This window comes from Tachypleus tridentatus, chromosome 12, assembly GCF_004210375.1.
Source record: "Tachypleus tridentatus isolate NWPU-2018 chromosome 12, ASM421037v1, whole genome shotgun sequence".
Lineage (NCBI taxonomy): Eukaryota > Metazoa > Arthropoda > Merostomata > Xiphosura > Limulidae > Tachypleus > Tachypleus tridentatus.
In genome coordinates, this window is record NC_134836.1 from 110871135 (window position 1) to 110890485 (window position 19351).

General features: G+C 30.8%; 2 protein-coding genes across 48 annotated transcripts in view; one reads left to right on the forward strand and one right to left on the reverse strand.

The window, feature by feature from the left end:
- The window catches only part of LOC143235329 (exocyst complex component 6-like), a 189465-nt gene that overhangs the window by 124258 nt on the left and 45856 nt on the right, over positions 1-19351 (reverse strand). The window lies entirely within an intron of this gene.
- LOC143235331 (exocyst complex component 6-like) overlaps positions 1-19351 on the forward strand; it is a 59277-nt gene that overhangs the window by 39277 nt on the left and 649 nt on the right. For 3 of the 47 annotated variants that reach the window (XM_076473390.1, XM_076473385.1, XM_076473391.1), the window contains exons 3-4: positions 1717-1790; positions 10914-11698. In XM_076473390.1, coding sequence (XP_076329505.1) covers positions 1717-1790; positions 10914-11037 — 198 coding nt within the window. In that variant the 3' untranslated portion in view covers positions 11038-11698. The other 44 variants (XR_013019077.1, XR_013019078.1, XR_013019053.1 and 41 more) reach the window with 44 other exon arrangements.

Sequence of the window (19351 nt, forward strand, 5' to 3'; positions counted from 1 at the left end):
AATGAGTGTATAGCACTTTCCTTTGAGGAGGATTATCTATGATAATTTGCATGAGAGACATTAAAATGAGTGATTTCCAAAGGATCGGAGGAAAAAGGCTTGTGGCATGTTTTTTCTTCCTTTTGTCACATAGAGGGCAGCACTAAATGAGACTAGTTATATGAAATACATTTCAGTATAGGAAACATAACTTTCACTGTTGCCATGGTTAATATCTTATTTTGTTGAAAATCACCTATATTTTCATGAAAATTGGGATCATCTAGAAATTTTTCCCTCTCTTCAGTATATTTTCTTGGCCTCCAAATTAACAAGGCTCCTTATATCCAATTTTATATTGTAAGCCTCGATATGGATATATCATGCAGTTGTAAAGAGACCCAAGGCATCTCTCAGTCCTAACTTGTTAATTTGGAGGCCACAAAAATATCCTGGATGGAGGGAGAAATTTCTAGAAGATCCCAAAATATTAAAGAGTCAGTGAGTTTAATACAAAGGTAGATAAAAAAGATTGAAGTAGGTGATGCAACTTTGAACATTTTACAGTTTTAAGTCATCTTTATCATACTAATAAGATATTGTGTATAATGTAAGCCAGTGGTGAAAAGGAAAGGATGGTTTTCTGTGGACAAATATTTAGTCCCATCTCTTAAAGTAAGGTGTACTTTTTCTGAATTCAGCTTGATAGTGAGGATGAATCACATATATTAACCTGGTTTTGCTTGTGTTATTCAGTTGTTATACTGGTGAGGTACAATGGATGTATAATGTAAGTACTGTGGTTCCTGGGACACAAACAGCATAGCATAAAGATAGACTTTAATACAATAACAGTTTCCTTACTTGACTATTTTCCGTATATTACAACAAAGGAATTTCTGTTGAATTAGACAATGACTGAAGATGGAATTTGGTCATTTAGCAAACACATCATGCTATGATCTTTTTATGGATGATTTATGGACAAAATTGAAAGTGCTTTTGTTGTTATTTTTAAAGCTTTTAACATGTAGGAAAATAAGGTTAACACAGTATATGCAAATCAAGAAATTTTAAGAGTTTGGAAAATTTGTACCTTATGGACCATCACACTTTAATGTTATTACCTTAAAATTGAAACTGTTTATTTAAACCACATCTGAAACATAAAACCATTTTATCAAAATCTAATTTCAAAGATACCCAAGAATAATTAACTTCTTAAAGTTTTAGGTCAATTAGGAATTGTATTTTTTTAATGAAATTTAGTTTTCTGTGAAGAGATTTATTTTTGTTGTTGATTAATTAATGAAATTCTTATTGTAGTTTTGTTCTTATTTATTTTTCAGTTATGTAAATAATCAGAATACTTAATAGTCTTACACAGTATTATTTGTTTAAGGGTTAATTTATCTTTTAAGAACAATTTTCACGCTTCCTGCTGCCCTTGGAACTATTTCATTGTAAATCATGTTCAGTTTTGATGGCCATAATCATGCATTATTATGAAAATACTTCTTTCATTGTAGTAAGTTTCTACAAAATGAGGTCAATCTTATTCCACACATTTTGATAAACTTTTCACACAATCTCCACTGCATTTGGAGGTTGGCTTTCTAGACTATGTTTAAGCAGATCAAAGACAAAACCGAAACAGCATTTTATGCTTCAATAAAACTGAATTGTGTTGGCAATCCAAATATTTTATGTTAAGGCCTTCTTTTTCGTCTTCAATAGTGTTTGCTAATTCAGAACCTGTTAGAGGGTTTGAAGAAGGTGCACTCCAGATGTGCTTTGCTGATCTTAGGCAGGTTAGTAAACCTTTACCAAAGTCTACTATTTAAGTTCATATTAAAAGATATTACAAGTAATGTAAACATTGCTTTTGGACTAAATACATTTTATGTGGTTGCTGTAGAATAGTCATTAATATTGTATACGTATGTAACATAGGCATACATTATGTATATAGATATGTAATTAACAGTTACATTATGGAAGACATTAAACCTTGTAGAATGATATATGCTCATAGGAAGAAAAGTATGCAACTCTCAAAAATGAAACTAGTTAATGCCTTTCAGTTACAATGAAGACTTAAACCTTGTTGATATATGCTCATAAAGAAAAGTATGCAACTTTGAAATGCCTTTCAAAATGAAACTAGTTAATGAAATTATTTCCTTAAAACGTATACAAACTTTCATTAAAGTAAGTAGTTTCAGCAAAAGTTTTATTTTGTAAATATTTTTTGGATTTTTCTAATAAAAATTCATTATTTAATGTAGTTATTTACACTTGGACTCTGAGTAGTTCACATGCAAAGTAATTTTTATATAAAGAATACTTTTTACCTTACAGTTTTTATATTTCATTTGCATAACCTCTAGAACCTCATAAATGAACATCAGTTGCTGTTTTTTAAGGTAAATATTTGAACTTTATTTTCTCTTTTATGCACTGTATTACTAACTCTATTTATCATCATCAACAGAGAGTGCAGGGAGATGTTTTTCAAATTAACAAAAATGTGTACATACCTTTTACATCTTTATAGAAATTTATTAGTATAGTCATCTTTTTCACATATTTGTAATTTAACGTCTTTATCTTTTCATTTATAGTTTATTTTTAACTCTCCTTTAAAATTCTTTGTCACTATTTATTCTGATATGTTAACTGATACCAATAGGCCTTTTATGAAGATGTTATTTTGACAAATTCCCACATAGGTGTGTTGCAAAACAGGATGGCTGTTATGGATACCATCTTGTTTATAAAGCTTTCACAATCCATGTAACAAGTTAAGCTTATGAAAACCATTAAATCACTCAAATATGATTTTTCAAACATAAATTATACATAGTCAACTAAAATATAAAAATTAGATTTAAGTATAGTTCAACTGTCTCTAACTATAGCATTTTGAGGTAACAAACCACTGTAAGTGCTGTAGACAATAGTACTGCAGGCTGTTACTTCTACTTTAGAACAAAACTGTTCACCAATTTCATAATAACTGTTGGTGGAGTGAAGTGTAAACTGAGCTCTTTATAACAGTTTTGTACACTTGTATTAACTAATTACTTGTACATCATAAATTTGTTTCCAATGTATAGAAGATTGGCATAGCATCCATAAAAGGCTGTAAAATCTATTTCTGTTTTGCAGTGGATTCAGTTCTAAGACTGCATATATCTTTGTCTCAAAAGGATATGTGAAAACACATTGGCATCTTGACAGTTGTATGCATTGCGAGCTTATGTGTTTAGTCAGTTTCTGTTAAATTGGAGATTTTTTTTTATATAACTTGGATCATGTGACAAGCAAACTATGTGAGCAAACTATTTATTTTAAATGTTTCTGTTGTAACAAAGAATTAAAACTTGGATAACATAAACATTAAATTATATACTATAATGTTAATTTCATTCACATGCATGGATTGTAAAGATGTTAAATTAAATTTTGCACATAATTCAGTAATTTGCATATACATTAATTTTAAAATGTTATCTGTTCTGATCAGATAAACAGATATGGTTTTCAGTGTTATTTTGTTCATCAACACTACTCATCATTGAGTTTCTGATGTGAGTACTTAAGACTATGTCATTTAAATGCTTCTGTGTGCATTTTAATGTAGAATTTTTTGCTTGTTGGCTTCAGTCAAGAACACTTTTTATATATCTGGGAACCAAATATATACACGAGATTCACATTCATTGTCAGTGACAGCCCTCAATGTATTTATGGCATTTGTACTTGTGATTATAAATGTCGCATACATGTTTGTAATTGATACATTTTTTGTTGACTTCGCTCTCTTGAACTTCGAGGAATCCAGTTATATGTCTTATCACAGCTGTAAGTGAGAGTGACTTATTTTGTCACGTAATTCTTGGAATTGTGATTTCTTCATGAAGTTATTTGCTTTTATTCTCTTTTTTTATATTTTTTCTGTTGACAAATTAACTGGACCTTTCTACAGGCTTTAAAAGAATTTCAAAGTAATTGTGAATCAGATTGGTTACTTCTGTTATAATTATTTTGGTGAACTTTGTGTTTGGTCATTCTAATTTGCTTGAGAAACATCTATAGAATACTTTAGAATCCTCTTTTCTTAGTCTTTATTGAGCTTAGAGTAAACTATTGCAAGTACATTTTTAATCTTAATTATAAAACAAATAATACCCTAGGCTCACTTATTGCACCACGATAAGTTAAATAGAATTTTATTTATATTTTTTTCAGTTGTTTATTAACATTGAGGTATAGACAAAAGTAAGATAAAAGTTACCAAGGGTTTCAATGGAGTAGTGTTTCAACTAAGCCTTTGTTACAATAATGTTTTACACCCAATGCTTATATTTAGGCCATTAAATACTCCTTCTGTTACTAATGTTAAGATCAGATGATAGCTAGTTGTGTCTAAGTGTGAATGTGTAGTATTTAAAGTACGTAATTCCCTCTAGTCTTACACTGTTAAATTAGGGATAGCTAGCTGACTTCCGTCTTGTTTTAGACTTCTAAATTAGGGATGGCTAGTGCAGATAGCCCTCGTGTAGCATTGCATGAAATTCAAAAACAAACAAACATAATTAAAGATGTATTAACTGTGGAAACTCTACTATGTAAAATAGTTATATATATTTTTCGACATCACATCTTCCAGTTATTTTAGTTTAGTCAAAGAGTCCATCAGTCTCCTTTCACTAAAACTGATTTCTTATTATTACTTTCTGACTTATGGTGTACAATTCCTTTTTCTTGTAAATTTTGTTAGTTAATATACGTATAGCAGATTATTTTATTTTGGTGCACTGGAATTTATCTTGCAGAATTTTTGTAGTTATATTTTCTAATAGCTTCTAGATCTTTTCATGACATGGGACTGGTCAACCTACTTTTATGACTATGGACAAGAAAATAGCAAGTATTTAAAGTAAACCCACAAGTTGCTGTAGTTCTGCTTGAAAATTAAGTGGAACATAAAAGTAATCAAAGTTAATTTTAAATGTCACTATATACTGCTTTATTATAAATTGTTAGTCTTTCCAATAATTATTATGTATCTTTTGATTTTTAAAAAAGGAAAAAGAAAACGTATAGTCACCTGAAAAGTTGTATGTTTAGTTACCTAGTCATATGTTGCCCTTAAGATACCTGATACTATTGATGAAAGTTGTATGTTTAGTTACCTATTCATATGTTGCCCTTAAGATATCTGATACTATTGATGAAAGTTGTATGTTTAGTTTCCTAGTTATGTGTTGTCCTTAAGAAACCTGATACTATTGATGAAAGTTGTATGTTTAGTTACCTAGTCATATGTTGCCCTTAAGAAACCTGATACTATTGATGAAAGTTGTATGTTTAGTTACCTAGTTATATGTTGTCCTTAAGATACCTGATGCTATTGATGAAAGTTGTATGTTTAGTTACCTAGTCATATGTCATATGATCAGAAGTTGGAAACAGTTGTAGATTTTATTACCAAAAAAGTTTCTCTCCGTAGATGTTTTTTTTATCACAGTAATATATTAGACATAACTTGAGAATTCTCTGTATTAATACCATAATTATTAATGAATCAGTTTTAACTGTCAAGAGTTTAATAATAGTTGAATGTCTGTTGTGTAGTCAGTTAATCATACATGCATACAATTTGCACATATTCACAAGATGATAGGTTCCAATGCTTCAAATTAAATAAACATTCTTAGATTTTCATCTCCACGTGTAATGTGAGAGTAATAAAACATTGAATACAAAGTAGATAAATATTATCAATATATTATTTTTCTAAGGTAAATAGAAATAAAATCTTAAATTTATGGTATAATGTTTATAACTAAAATTCTATTTTACATTTTGAAGTTAATAATCATGAATGTGTTTATTTATTAATTTAGCCATAATTAGTTTCATTTAATAGAAAACCACTTAAATTCAGAAAGTTTGTTTATTCATATATTTAACAGTGCTTACCACAAATTTACACAATTAATTGATACTTTCTTGCATATAAATACGATTGTTTTCCTTAACCTTTTTTTCATGATAACTAGGTGTCTAGGCTTTTTATAATGAAAGAACACCTCTATCTGTTAAAGCATGTCTTGTTAGTTGGCATAACTAAGAATATAGGTACTTGTAGGAATATCATGAAGTATATATTTTGTATAGGTTAATCTGTAAGTAATTTTGAAAATTTTATATTTAAGGTTGTTCTATGTGTGAGCTTCTTTATAATAGAAGTTATATATGGTTTTAACTATCAGCTTTGAGTTGTACTTATGAGATAAAATTAATGTTTTTTGTTTATGTGTTGAAATATCCTTAAGTCATTCAATCAAGGTAATTTGTAGAAATATGTAAATCATATAAGTGTTTGAGTAATTTTGCACAGTAATTATATGTTTAGAAGTTACTGTGCACAAAAGAAGCTTCTCTACCACAATAAAAATACAACTGTTCATGAGTAGTTTGTTGATCCTGATTCTAAAAATTGTTGAATATTACTGATCACCTCTAGTTTTTGAGTTATCTTATGTTTATTCTAAATATTCTTATATATTGTGAAAATAGCACTCTCTGATAACTTTATTTATTTATTGAAAATTGCATTTAAGAATGTTCAAAAACAACATGTAATTATATATTGAAAATACACTTAAGCTATGTTTAAAACTTTCATCATGGTATTATTTTTTATTTCTTTTTACAAAATACCTGACTGACTTGTTGCATCTTTTATGTATGTTGTTAGTTTCATGCTTTTAGAATCAACAGTAATCTTCTGTCATCACAGGATTCCACTGTCTTTCTTGATGTTACTGTTCTATTACAGACATATCTTAAGGGAAGTGCTCACCAAGATTATTACTCACTGCACCTAGATCACTTGATAAGAAGCTTAATTAAAAGTGTGAGAAGTGTAACTTTAGTGACATCTTGGACCCAGTTCTCCTCTAGTTCTCAGGGATATCATAAATCGTCACAACATAGTTTTCATCTCTGTAAATTCCTAAGAAAATTTTAACAACCAGTTTGAGTGATTTCCTCACAGTAAGTTCTTTCTGACTGAGTAGTGTTTCAAAATCACCATTCATCAGCACTTCCCAAATGTGTGGCCCAACAAAGATGCCACCTTTTAGTTTTTACTTAAACTAAACTAACGTGGCAGGAGTTCAGTTTAGAGAGAGAGAAATCAGAAGAGTTCTCTCTCCAACCGGGGTGTTCAGGAACGTTGTGGTTTCTCTTCGTCCCCTTCGTGGATTTTATTAAGATTAGGTGGTAGTGTTTTTTATTTTATTTTTTATTATTATTTTATTTAATAAATTAATTATTGTTATTATTCTTGACTTTTTGGGTGGAGGATGTCTCTCTAAATGTTGTTTTGGGTGGAGGCAAAGGCAGCAGTGGAAAGAAAGGCCGGGACCTGTCCCGAAAGGAAGAAGTTGGGCAGATGTGAGCATGAATATAATTCATTCAAATCCAGATCAAATCAAACGGCACAATTCAGGGTCTGGCAAAAGAGTTGCCTGGGCTTGGTTCTAGAAATCCAATGCCTAAAGATTTTGATGTGGGGGTAAACGGAGTGCCCGAGAAAACCACTTTCACCCGACAGGCCAAAAGTTTTGCCTGTCGTGTGCCCTGTACCTGAAAAAAAGGAATTCATGTTAATAACATGGATTTTATTTATTTAGATTCTTTGTTGAGTGGATTGTGATTCTTGAAATATGTTGTAAGGTGATATATATTTTGTTGGTGCACTTGATAATTTGTGTAGTGATGCCGTTAGTTTGTTTCTATTTTCTCCTTTTAGATAATATTTGAGAGAAAGTTCTGTTATTCTATCTCTTATAGTTGGTAAATTACTAATTTGGTGTAGATAATTTGTTGGCGTAAATGATGGTAGGCTGAATGCGGATTTTAATATTGTGTTTTGTTGCACTTGGATTTTCTGGAGTGTGTTGTTTGACATATTGTATGTTACTTGACATCCATTACTCTATTAGTGGACTGATGTAAGCCTTGTATATTTGTATAATGGTGTTCGGTTAGCATTTCGATTGTTTACCAGTTATAGTCTTTAGATATGAAATCCTTTTCTGATTGATGAGTGTATATTGTTTATGTGTTTTTCCATGTTAGTTTTGTGTCGAAAGTGACGCCAAGGAATGTGATGTTTTGCTCATTTAATGATTGTTTTCCAAGTGATAGTTTTATTTTTTCTAGATTTTTCTTTGCTTCTTTAGTTTTCTGTAGAAGGTGATTGCTTGTGTTTTTGTTGGATTTAACACGACCCTCCACTTGTTGCTCCATGTTGAGACGTTGTTTAGTGATTCTTGTGCACGCGAGACATGGCCATTACTGGGTTTCTGGAGGTGCTCCAGATTGCGATGTCGCTCTGCGTGATTGTGAATTGTGTGTGTATGTTAGATTTGGGAAAGGTATGTCACTGACGAAAATTATGTATAGAAGCGGAGAGAAGACTGATCCTTGGGGCACTCCTGCCGTTATATTAAATAATTTGGATATGGTTTTATTGACTTTACTTGTGCTGTTCTATTGGTTAAGAAATTTGAAATACATTTGACTATCGTGGGATTTATTTGTAGGTGATTTAGTTTGTATATGATGGCATTGTGCCAAACACTGTCGAATGCTTTTTTGACATCTAGGAATAGCCGATGGTTACTTGATTGTTGTTGTAAGCTTTGTTGATTAAATCGGTGAGTCGTGTGAGGTGATCTGTTGTTTGTCTATTTTTCTGGAGGCATTTTGAGATTCTGGTAAGATGTTGTTTGATTCGCAAAAAAATGGAGGAGACGGTTGGAGATAATTCTCTCCATCAGTTTGCCAAGGCAGCTTAACAGACTGATGGGGCGGAAATTATCTGGATTTGTTCTATTCGTTTTTACTTCACTAACTTTTTGAAACTTATAAGATAGATGGAATGAGGGAAGAAACATAACTTGATGATTCACTGAAAGTTGGAACTCAACTTTCTGTTTTCCTACAATATAATTCTCTCTCACTGGCCATTCCTTCTTTTTGAAATGAATTTTATGATATTGGCTATCCCAGACAGACAAAAAGCTACAGTGTTTGGTTTACTCACTTTATAGACTTAGCAGTAGTGGATATTTGATTGCTTCAGGTATAAGCCTCATGTTCTATTATGTTCACAGCATTAATAACAGGAACCAATGGCTTAGTGTTCCCATTATGTAAAAGCACAGTTTTCACACTAACTTTAGATGAATTGGTAAAATGTTTTCTTTCTTGAGAGTATATTCAGTACTTGATTCTTCAATTAGTGCATCAACATTTGTACAGAAACACAAAGTATCTTGCATGCTGTAGTGAGAAGCAAGACTTTTATGATAAATTCCATTGCCGTAAATGAAAGTTCCCCATGCTGTTTCAGTATAAAACAAGTCACAAATCTGATCATTTAGCTCATCTTGTGTGATCAGATGAGACAGTTTATGCTGAGATGCCACAGGGGTAAAATTACTAAATGAAGGAAGTAAAGATGATTCATTGTCTTTTTTGCAGTATAACTTCTATTTCCCACTTTGCTGCTGGATGTGACACAAGAAAATCATCCCAATGAGATACTGGTGTCATCACAGATGCAATCTCTGAACATTTAGTGTATTGTTTAGATTTGTCTGAATATCCAGAAATATTAATGCCAAAATAAGAGTAAGTTAGATGATCTTTGAGCTCACACTGTATCATTGAAATTGTCAATGACACAATTGCTCTTCTTTTATTTAGCCACTGTGTGAAGCCAGATTTGGAAACTGTACAACACAAATGTAGCATAAACTGTTTAGGTGGTTTTTGGACTTTACGTGAAGTGAAAGCCGTCAGTACATAAAATAATTTTCTAAAAGTATAAAAGAATTATGTTTACAAAACTAGTTTAAAATATTTTAAAACAAAATTTTGATTTTATTTGATTATATCACAGGTATGATGTGAGGAAGATGGACTTTGTTTTGAGTGTGGGCAGAGCCAGACAAAGTAACCAACTGAGTGAGTGAGTGAAAAGCAGTTGAGAGAGATGTGTATCACTCTGCCCATTTTAAGCTCAGTTGAGGGACTCCTCAAATGTTCCTGGGCAGAAAAGGTGAACATGGGAATGAAGCAGAATTGGTGCAAGTCATTATAATTTTATCAAGAACAAGTAGCACATATAAACAATATATATGGAGTTTTACACCAATACAATACAGTTACTGTTTGAAGTTATCAAAATTTATTCCTTTTGTTCATTAAACTTTCTATGTAAACTTAATTCCACAGAATAAACCTATTGAACTGAACTGATTGTATGGTATTACACATATTGTTTCTAAAGTAGTGAGATACTATAGTATCTTAAAATCTATAGGTGATGGACAAATTCTGATTACATATCTGAAACCAAAACTATTTAATTACTAAGAATCACTTGAGTTTTCTAGTAGCAAATGATTTGTTATGTAGTGTTACCTAAAACATTGTTTAGGGCAAATTTGTGTGTATGCAGTCTTATAAAAGAATTGATTGATTGATGAATTTGTGTTATAAAGACAAAAAGTTTTTTTTTTTTTTTACTTTACAATGGTGTGTTTACACTTTATATTTTATAATGCATGCTTTTGAACCAATTGCAATGTTTATTTATTTATGAAAAGTGTATAACTACCTTTCAAGTTGTTTTAGAAATAAAATTATTGCTAAAAAATACAAGTTTCAAATAATGCAAAATTTTTTTAACGGGTCTTTTTTTTTTAGGTAGGTCTTGTTCAGGCTTGTGAATGAAAAGGATTTGTACAATTTTAATAATATAATTTACTAATTTTTTAAAATATTATTAATTTGACCTATCCATACTTTTAGTGTGAATTAATGTTCTTTACTCCCTTAAGGGTGAGAGAAGCAGACAAGAAGAAAAATATATTTTCAGCATTAAAAAAGAATCAACGAGACAAGAAAAAGTTGGTAGAAACCGTCCTGAAACTGCTCAGACAGTTAACATCAAACAGTGATTAGTATAATTGTACTTTATTCTTCTCTTTGTTACATATTTTGGTTTCCTATAATTACTGGCTTGATGGAAAGTATCCATACAGTTTTTTGTGTGTTTAATGAATTAGTAAAATGTGACTGTTCAATGTCAAGAACATTGATATCAATTATTCTGAGAAGTGACTGAACCAGGCTTTCAGTTAACATTAATAAAATATAAAGATTCTTATCATTCTTTACCATATTAATGTCTGCCATAAAGCGAAATTTGGCCAAGAAGTGCACTTTCTACTTATTTCTAACAAAATGTGTCGACCAGTTTTTAATTGTTTGGCTATATAGTTTTAAAATTTCGTGAGAGACAAAAACGTTTATAACACTAAATTATTAAAATTATTTGACCCATATGTTGCTTTATTTCTCAGTTTTAAATTACTTTTTGTTTGGCCCATTTATTGTGTTATAGAATAGGGAAAGAGTGTGATTCTGAGGGAAGTTTGATATTATAATTAAATTGTGATCATAACACAAATAATAAAAAAAGACATCAAACATGGGTCAGTGTAAAAGTTCTCTTCTAATTTTCCATTTGATTTAATAGCTAGCTCATAACTGTTTGGTCTCAAGGTAATATATAGATAGTAGAAAATGAACTTGAATCATCTAATAAACTGTTGTTGTGGCACATCTGAATTCCTTGTGTTTTCTGAATATAACTTAACAACTAATTGTAAAGTTACAGATATTAGAATATAAACAAACCTTGTGGTCTAATAAATAGCAGCTATGACAGATCTAAATTGTCTTCTTTATGATTCAACACACTGATATAGTTGTGTTAAGAGAGTCATCTGTATAAACAATATCTGTAAAGATGTGTTTTCAAAACAAACACCAAGGGCCTTTATGAGATTTTTAGAATGGTACTTAATACAGTTTTTCAAGTGTGGTCCCAGTTATTACTGGAAGAAACATCATCATGTGGATGCAAAGTAAAATTGCCAACCTGGTATGTGGTGAAGTTAAAAGTGTAAGCAGACAATACAGGAGAGAACAGTTAGTATTATGTACAATAATATAGGTAGAGTTGACTGGTATGCTGTGACATAATAATACATTGTGTTATAATAATCCAAAAATGGCTAAATGATTGTTACTATACCACAACTGCTGCAACCTAATGGCAGACACTAGAAAAACACAGTACTATCACAAGGATAAACAAGTGTAATGTGATTGTTACCCTGCTAATATGGTATACTGTAACATTGTGGGAGATGCTAAAAACAAACAAACAGTACTACAACCATGAAAAAGTGACTAAATGATTGTCACTGTTGATGTTGCTATAAGGTGACTGTTTTGTGGTGCTAAATAATTTGACAAATTTGTTTACCAAACTAATGCAGAAGAGCATATGATGTTACTACTATAGAATAATTCAGTTTGTTTGTAACATATACAAAACAAATATGTCTGTAGTAATATTACAAAGTAGAATAATTTGTTTGTCATTGAATAAACATTCTTTTCATCCTCTACTTACATCACACAGTTATAGCTGGCAGCTCTGTAGTAATATTACAAAGTAGTATAATTTGTTTATCATTGTATAAACAGACTTTTCATCCTCTACTTACATCAGACAGTTATAGCTGGCAGCTAGTTGTTACTTAATATTAAACCCATTTACGTGCTGAGTTTCTGAAAGTCAGTGTTCAGTTTATTTTGAAATAAATCTCGCACATCTCATGCTTGTAAGAAATGTTTGGTAGGATAGTCTACAAATGGGAAAAGAACTTTTAAAGATTTTTTAAAAATGGGAATAATGTTTGACATGTTTCTCTAATAATTTGACACTGAAAGAAGTTAGTTGTGCTTAGCTTTTATGAAACATTTAAAATTGTGCCTTTTACTTGTTATATAAGTATGCTACTGGTTGAATTGTAATTGACTAATTAGATAAAATAATTATTAGCTATGTTGTACTGTACATTTTAGGCTCATAATGAATGACACATCATCAGGTTATTATGGGGTATAATTTTCAACAGTTTTTGTACTTTACATTAAATAAACCCCACTATCTGGTAGATGGTGTAGTTAAATACTTTTCCTTTGCAAAGAGGTTTTAGTGGAATAGTCCATTGCAGTTAATAATAACATAATATCATTTACTTTGTTTGTGTGAATAATACATACTTCATGAAAAATATATTAAGATCCAATTTTTTTCATAATTACAGTCATTAAGTGTTGCTTTTTTTATATCATTCATGCTTTTCATTTATAAATTTGACTGCTCATGGAGAGATGTAATTAAACATTAAGGGTTCTTTTTTTCTCTCTAACACTACTGTTTCTGCTTCTGTTTCTTTAATTTGTTTGTTACATGAAATAGAAATACCAATTTTGAAGGTCCCAAACTTGTACATGTTTAAAGCACTAGAACTACCAGTAAACATTTGTTAATGAAGAAATTTTGTAACATTACTCCTGTTACTGATTGTAAAGAGAAGGCTTAGTACTGTTGATGTTATTTTATGTCAGTACAAATACAGTACTACATCATGTTGTTGTTGTTTTTTAATTCATGGAATACCTATTGTGTATCATATTAGATACTCAAGAGATTCAGACAAATGAAAAAGGTACAGAGCAATATACAAATTCTAGCAAAAGATAGCCATGTTTAGATTATTAGTAAAAAACTTTCATGTTTTGTGAAAAAAAAGTCAGAATGGCCTTTTAACTGATATAAAACAATTTGTTAATGATAATGCAAGTTCCCTTGCACAGGCCTTCAACAGTTACAAAGATTAGTGATAAGGGTTAAAATTTTCTGTGACCATCAGTTGTCTTAAGGGTTCAAAATCTTTGTAAGCTAATAACCATCATGAAGGGTGGAAACTTCTGTAAGGTATCAGCCTCTGTGTTTCTTAAATGTTTTCACAAAAACTCGTAGTTGTTTACAATCCATTTTGTCAGGTTAAACTTCAGTGGTCGCTTCATGATTCAAACTGCTTACTCTTGAATGTTCAACATTTAGTTGTTTCTTGTCCCATTTGTCAGGTTGGACTTCAATGGTCACATCATGATTCAAACTGCTTACTCTTGAATGTTCAACATTTAGTTGTTTCTTGTCCCAGCCTTTGTATTACTTTGTTTTGACCATAGGCAATTTTTTTTTTCAGAATTGTATGTTACTGTGGACATGAATAATTAGTGTAAATATGTGTATATTGCTTTGATGTTTTAAACAATGAAGTGCTTCTTTATGTTTAGTTTTACACTTCTGGAAACAGCTAAAACCATTTAACTGAATTGGGATTTTAACACAAGTTAAAAGGTTATAAAATTTGATAATATTGTCATGTTTTTGCTTTTGTGTAAATAATAAAAATTTATCAGAGAAACTAACTTTGAAACATAATATTTATAAGTAGATTTGAAATTAAACAAGTCAGAACTGTTTTTTTTGTGTGTGTGTTTGGAAAATATTTTATTAATCATTATAAACTTATAATTGCTGCAAAAAAACTGTATAACATACTTATTTTTCTGGTTGTGTTAGATGTTGATATTTTTTAGTTTGAAGAAATCAAGTATTGTGGAATGTTTTTTTGTTGAGTAACTAAGAAAGATATTTATCTGCATTGTACATTTTGTTTGTTTGTGGGGTACTTTTTTTTTCCGACAAAATAGTTTATTGTAACTATCTGTCTATACCTTTGTTGCTGAGTTTTGGGAGATAGTTTTCAAGTACCTTTTGTGTGCAAACCAAACAATTTTCATAAAATCAGTTTGTAAATTTTTGGTAAATTGATCCTATTTAATAATACCATTTTTTTGCTTGAGTTGTATATAGAGCAATATTTATATGTTTATGCACACAGTATATTTATTATTTGTTTTAGTTTCTGAAAATATTGATGGATGAATGGATAGAATACATTAAAAGTTAATTGTATACTTAGTGTTGTTTTGTTAGCTGGTGTTTATTTTTAATGTTTTAAACAGTAATTTGTTTGTATTAACCAGTACTATATTATATGAAACTATATTGTTTTATCCAATAACAAACAAGCATACTTCAATGATATGTTGGTTGTTTTTTTTAAGTTAAGAAATAATAATACAGTTGTTAACAGAATGACTAGTACATAGTTTCCAAAAAATGTTTTTTGTAGATTGTTTTATTATAGGCTGTGTGTGACTTACAGATATTGCTGTATAGTCACAGTTCTTTGTAGTAACATGTTTTGTAGATTGTTTTTATTATAGGCTGTGTGTGACTTACAGATATTGCTGTATAGTCACAGTTCTTTGTAGTAACATGTTTTGTAGATTGTTTTTGTTATAGGCTGTGTGTGACTTACAGATATTGCTGTATAGTCACAGTTCTTTGTAGTAACATTTACTATGTGTGACTTACAGATATTGCTGTATAGTCACAGTTCTTTGTAGTAACATTTACTATGTGTGACTTACAGATATTGCTGTATAGTCACAGTTCTTTGTAGTAACATTTACTATGTGTGACTTACAGATATTGCTGTATAGTCACAGTTCTTTGTAGTAACATTTACTATGTGTGACTTACAGATATTGCTGTATAGTCACAGTTCTTTGTAGTAACATTTACTATGTGTGACTTACAGATATTGCTGTATAGTCACAGTTCTTTGTAGTAACATTTACTATGTGTGACTTACAGATATTGCTGTATAGTCACAGTTCTTTGTAGTAACATTTACTATGTGTGACTTACAGATATTGCTGTATAGTCACAGTTCTTTGTAGTAACATTTACTATGTGTGACTTACAGATATTGCTGTATAGTCACAGTTCTTTTGTAGCAACATTTACTATGTGTGACTTACAGATATTGCTGTATAGTCACAGTTCTTTGTAGCAACATTTACTATGTGTGACTTACAGATATTGCTGTATAGTCACAGTTCTTTGTAGTAACATTTACTATGTGTGACTTACAGATATTGCTGTATAGTCACAGTTCTTTGTAGTAACATTTACTATGTGTGACTTACAGATATTGCTGTATAGTCACAGTTCTTTGTAGTAACATTTACTATGCAACTCTAGATACATATACTTCTCCCTCAAGTACTTTTGTCAGACATCATTTCATTTGTAGGTCATAAAAAACGTGATGAATATAATCTACAGCCTTTGTCACTGTTTGTTTTTAACAACTAAAATATGAAGACAATTTTTATGACACACTATCAAGATGTTCCTCTCATTTAATACTTCTGCTTATAATGATATAAAATTATTTTTATGGAAGTAAACATCACAACTTTATTCAACATACATTATTATTGTGGCATTATATTTTATTTTATAACATTCAGTTTGAGAAGTTTTAAGGATAGTTTGGTACAGCTGTATCAATGTATCCTTGTCTGATCATTTAGAAGGTAAGCTGTTATTTTAATGCAATTAAAAATTCAGAGATAAGCTGGACAATAGAAGGAATAATGAATGAATGCTAACAAAACAGTAACCAAATATAAAACATAATTTATTATCTCACAGTGTTGATGTAGCCTCTTTCTTGTAACTTTATTATACAAATTACATGGTTTTAATTTTGTCACGTGACAAAGTATGTATATCTTACATTAGATGTAAGACAATTATGGTAAGGTACTCATGATGACTTAATCTTATACTTATTTTATTAATCCATATTCACAATGTTAAAATTTTAAGAAAACATAAATTTTTTATACCAAGCAATTATAGCCACATTTATATTCTCTGAGCACGTGTCTTGACTGTATAAAAGGATCCGAGAATGGTATCTGTAATAATTAATTTAAACTCAGATAAGCCAATACAAATTTAACAGGTGATTACACACTGTTCATTAACAAGTCCCAAAATTGTTTTATAGAAACAGCTGTATAATATGCATAAATTTTGTTCAATAATAACTGCTATTCAAGTTTGGTAACAGCTGATTAGCACGTGTCATTTATGTTCAACAGGAACTGTTGCTCAGAAGTGGTACCAGTTGTAGTTGTAAAGTTTGTTAAACAAAAACTGATGTTTACATTTTGTACTAGCTGTTTAGTATGTCTCATATTTATTAAAAAAACTGATGCTTAACTTGGTAGTGGCTGTTTATCTTCTTAAGATTGTGCAACATGAAAAAAATATTTAAACTTGGTAAAAACTGTTTAACACATCAATAGACATTAACCACCTGTTAACAGGATTAAACATAATGTATTTCTGTATCAGTTCCTGTTAAATTGTCAGAAACATGTTAGACTCAACATAGTTCAAGAGAAGCTAACATAAGAACACTAACTTGTCAATAAGTAGTTACACACACCATTATTTCTTTTACAATGATATATATACATAGATTCTTTTTCAACTCTCCTTTCATTAAACACAAAAGGTGTTAATATTACTTGTAAACCTGGGCCTGACATGGCCTAGCGCGTTAAGGTGTGCTCTTCGTAATGTGAGGGTCGCGGGTTCGCGCCTGGCCATTAATCTTTTTAATCTCATTTAAGTGTTGCATGTTTATTCATTACACCTTTTTAATTGTGGTTCCTTTTTTACAGTTTTAATCTCTCTCATTCAATTTGACATTGGACAATGGCCAGAACATTAAATAACTCGACACCAGGACTGGAAAGGCCAACTTCAGGTGACTAACGCTACTGTTTGAACTACTCGTTAGTTGTCCTGGCGAGTTGTTATTATACTTTTGCTGCATATCATTTCACACTTTTACTACTTTACTTTTTAGTACTGGCCATATTGACTCATAACCCGGAACCAGGACTGGAAAGACCAACTTCAGGTGACTGACGGTGGTTTTTATACTTACCTGTTAGTCTTCCTGGCAGATTATGATCATTACCATTCTGCTACAGGTAGTCCTTTACAACTTTGTTGACTGGATGTCAACATTGGTTTTTACGCCATTTTCTGTTTTAATTGCTGTTTTCTTTTTACCTTCATTTACTTTTACAAATTTTACTCCATTTACTTGACTTTATCTTTTTACTGGACATTTGGCTCTTCATTGTTACAATTTTGCTGTGTATCTTTTAAAACTTCTATTCTTTTACATTTTGATACTGGTTGCTATGACACATAACCCAGAACCAGGACTGGAAAGGCCAACTTCAGGTGATTGATGGTGGTTCTTGAACTTACCTGTTAGTCTTCCTGGCGGGTTATGATCATTACCTTTTTTGCTAGAGTAAATAACTTACAACTTCTTATACTCTGCCTTCTATCTTAACATTGTAGACTTGGTGTCAACATTGGTTTTATACTTTGTTGTTTTACCTTCATTTCCATTTATGTCTATTACTACATTTATTTCTTTTTATTTTTTTTTGCATTTTTACCGAATGTCTGGAGCAGATAGCCTCACTGCTTTGTGCCATAAAACACTAAATCAATCAATCAAACCAAAAGGTGACAGTATCAGCAGGTTTTAGAAATGTTTCCTGTAAAGAAAGAGACTTAGGGTGACAGGAATCACTCAAAGCTTTAATTTCATCCAAATTAGAACAAAAACTTTGAAAGTTTCACTGTATGAAATTATCCATTTTTAATTAGATGGAGGAGTATTGGGTGAAGAACTCTTCTGCTTGCAACCACATTGCTTTTTGTAGTGGGAGGTCTCTTGACCTCCTAGTAACCTGGAGTTATTTATGCATATCTCTGTCAGCAGAAGCAGATTAAAGTGACAAAGAGTGTGAATGAATAATTGTTCTGCATCTGGTTAAGTAACGTTGTTTACAATACAAAAATGTTCTTCCTCTTTCACCTACATAAGGCAAGAATGGAAAAGAGGGATAAGAAACACCATGATGCAGTGAGGGTCAAGTTGACAACTGTATGTATCAAGGTCTTTACAACCACAACAGGCACACAACAAAGAATTATGACAAGATTATAACTTTGTATGTTCACACCTTTGACACTGGAAACATCTGAGAAGGTTAGGAACATATGACTATATTTTCTAGTAGTAGAAATATCCTCTCATGATAGAAGCATGAGATGTGGTGATGTAAATGTCAAAATTAGAACACTGGTCAGTTACATAATTCTGTCCTCAAATGTCGAGATGTGTCGTAAAGCAGAAAGTCCTTTGTTAGAGAAACCAGTGAGTATCTACAACTTTAAAATGTTTTTTAATAGCTCTCTCAACAATAACTCTTCATGAAGAGTTCACAATAGCATGGGGGATAACCTCAATAGGAATTTTGACTTCACAAAGAGTTTGCTAAGGTATGGCATAAATGTTTCAATCAAGATGTCTCCAGAACTTCT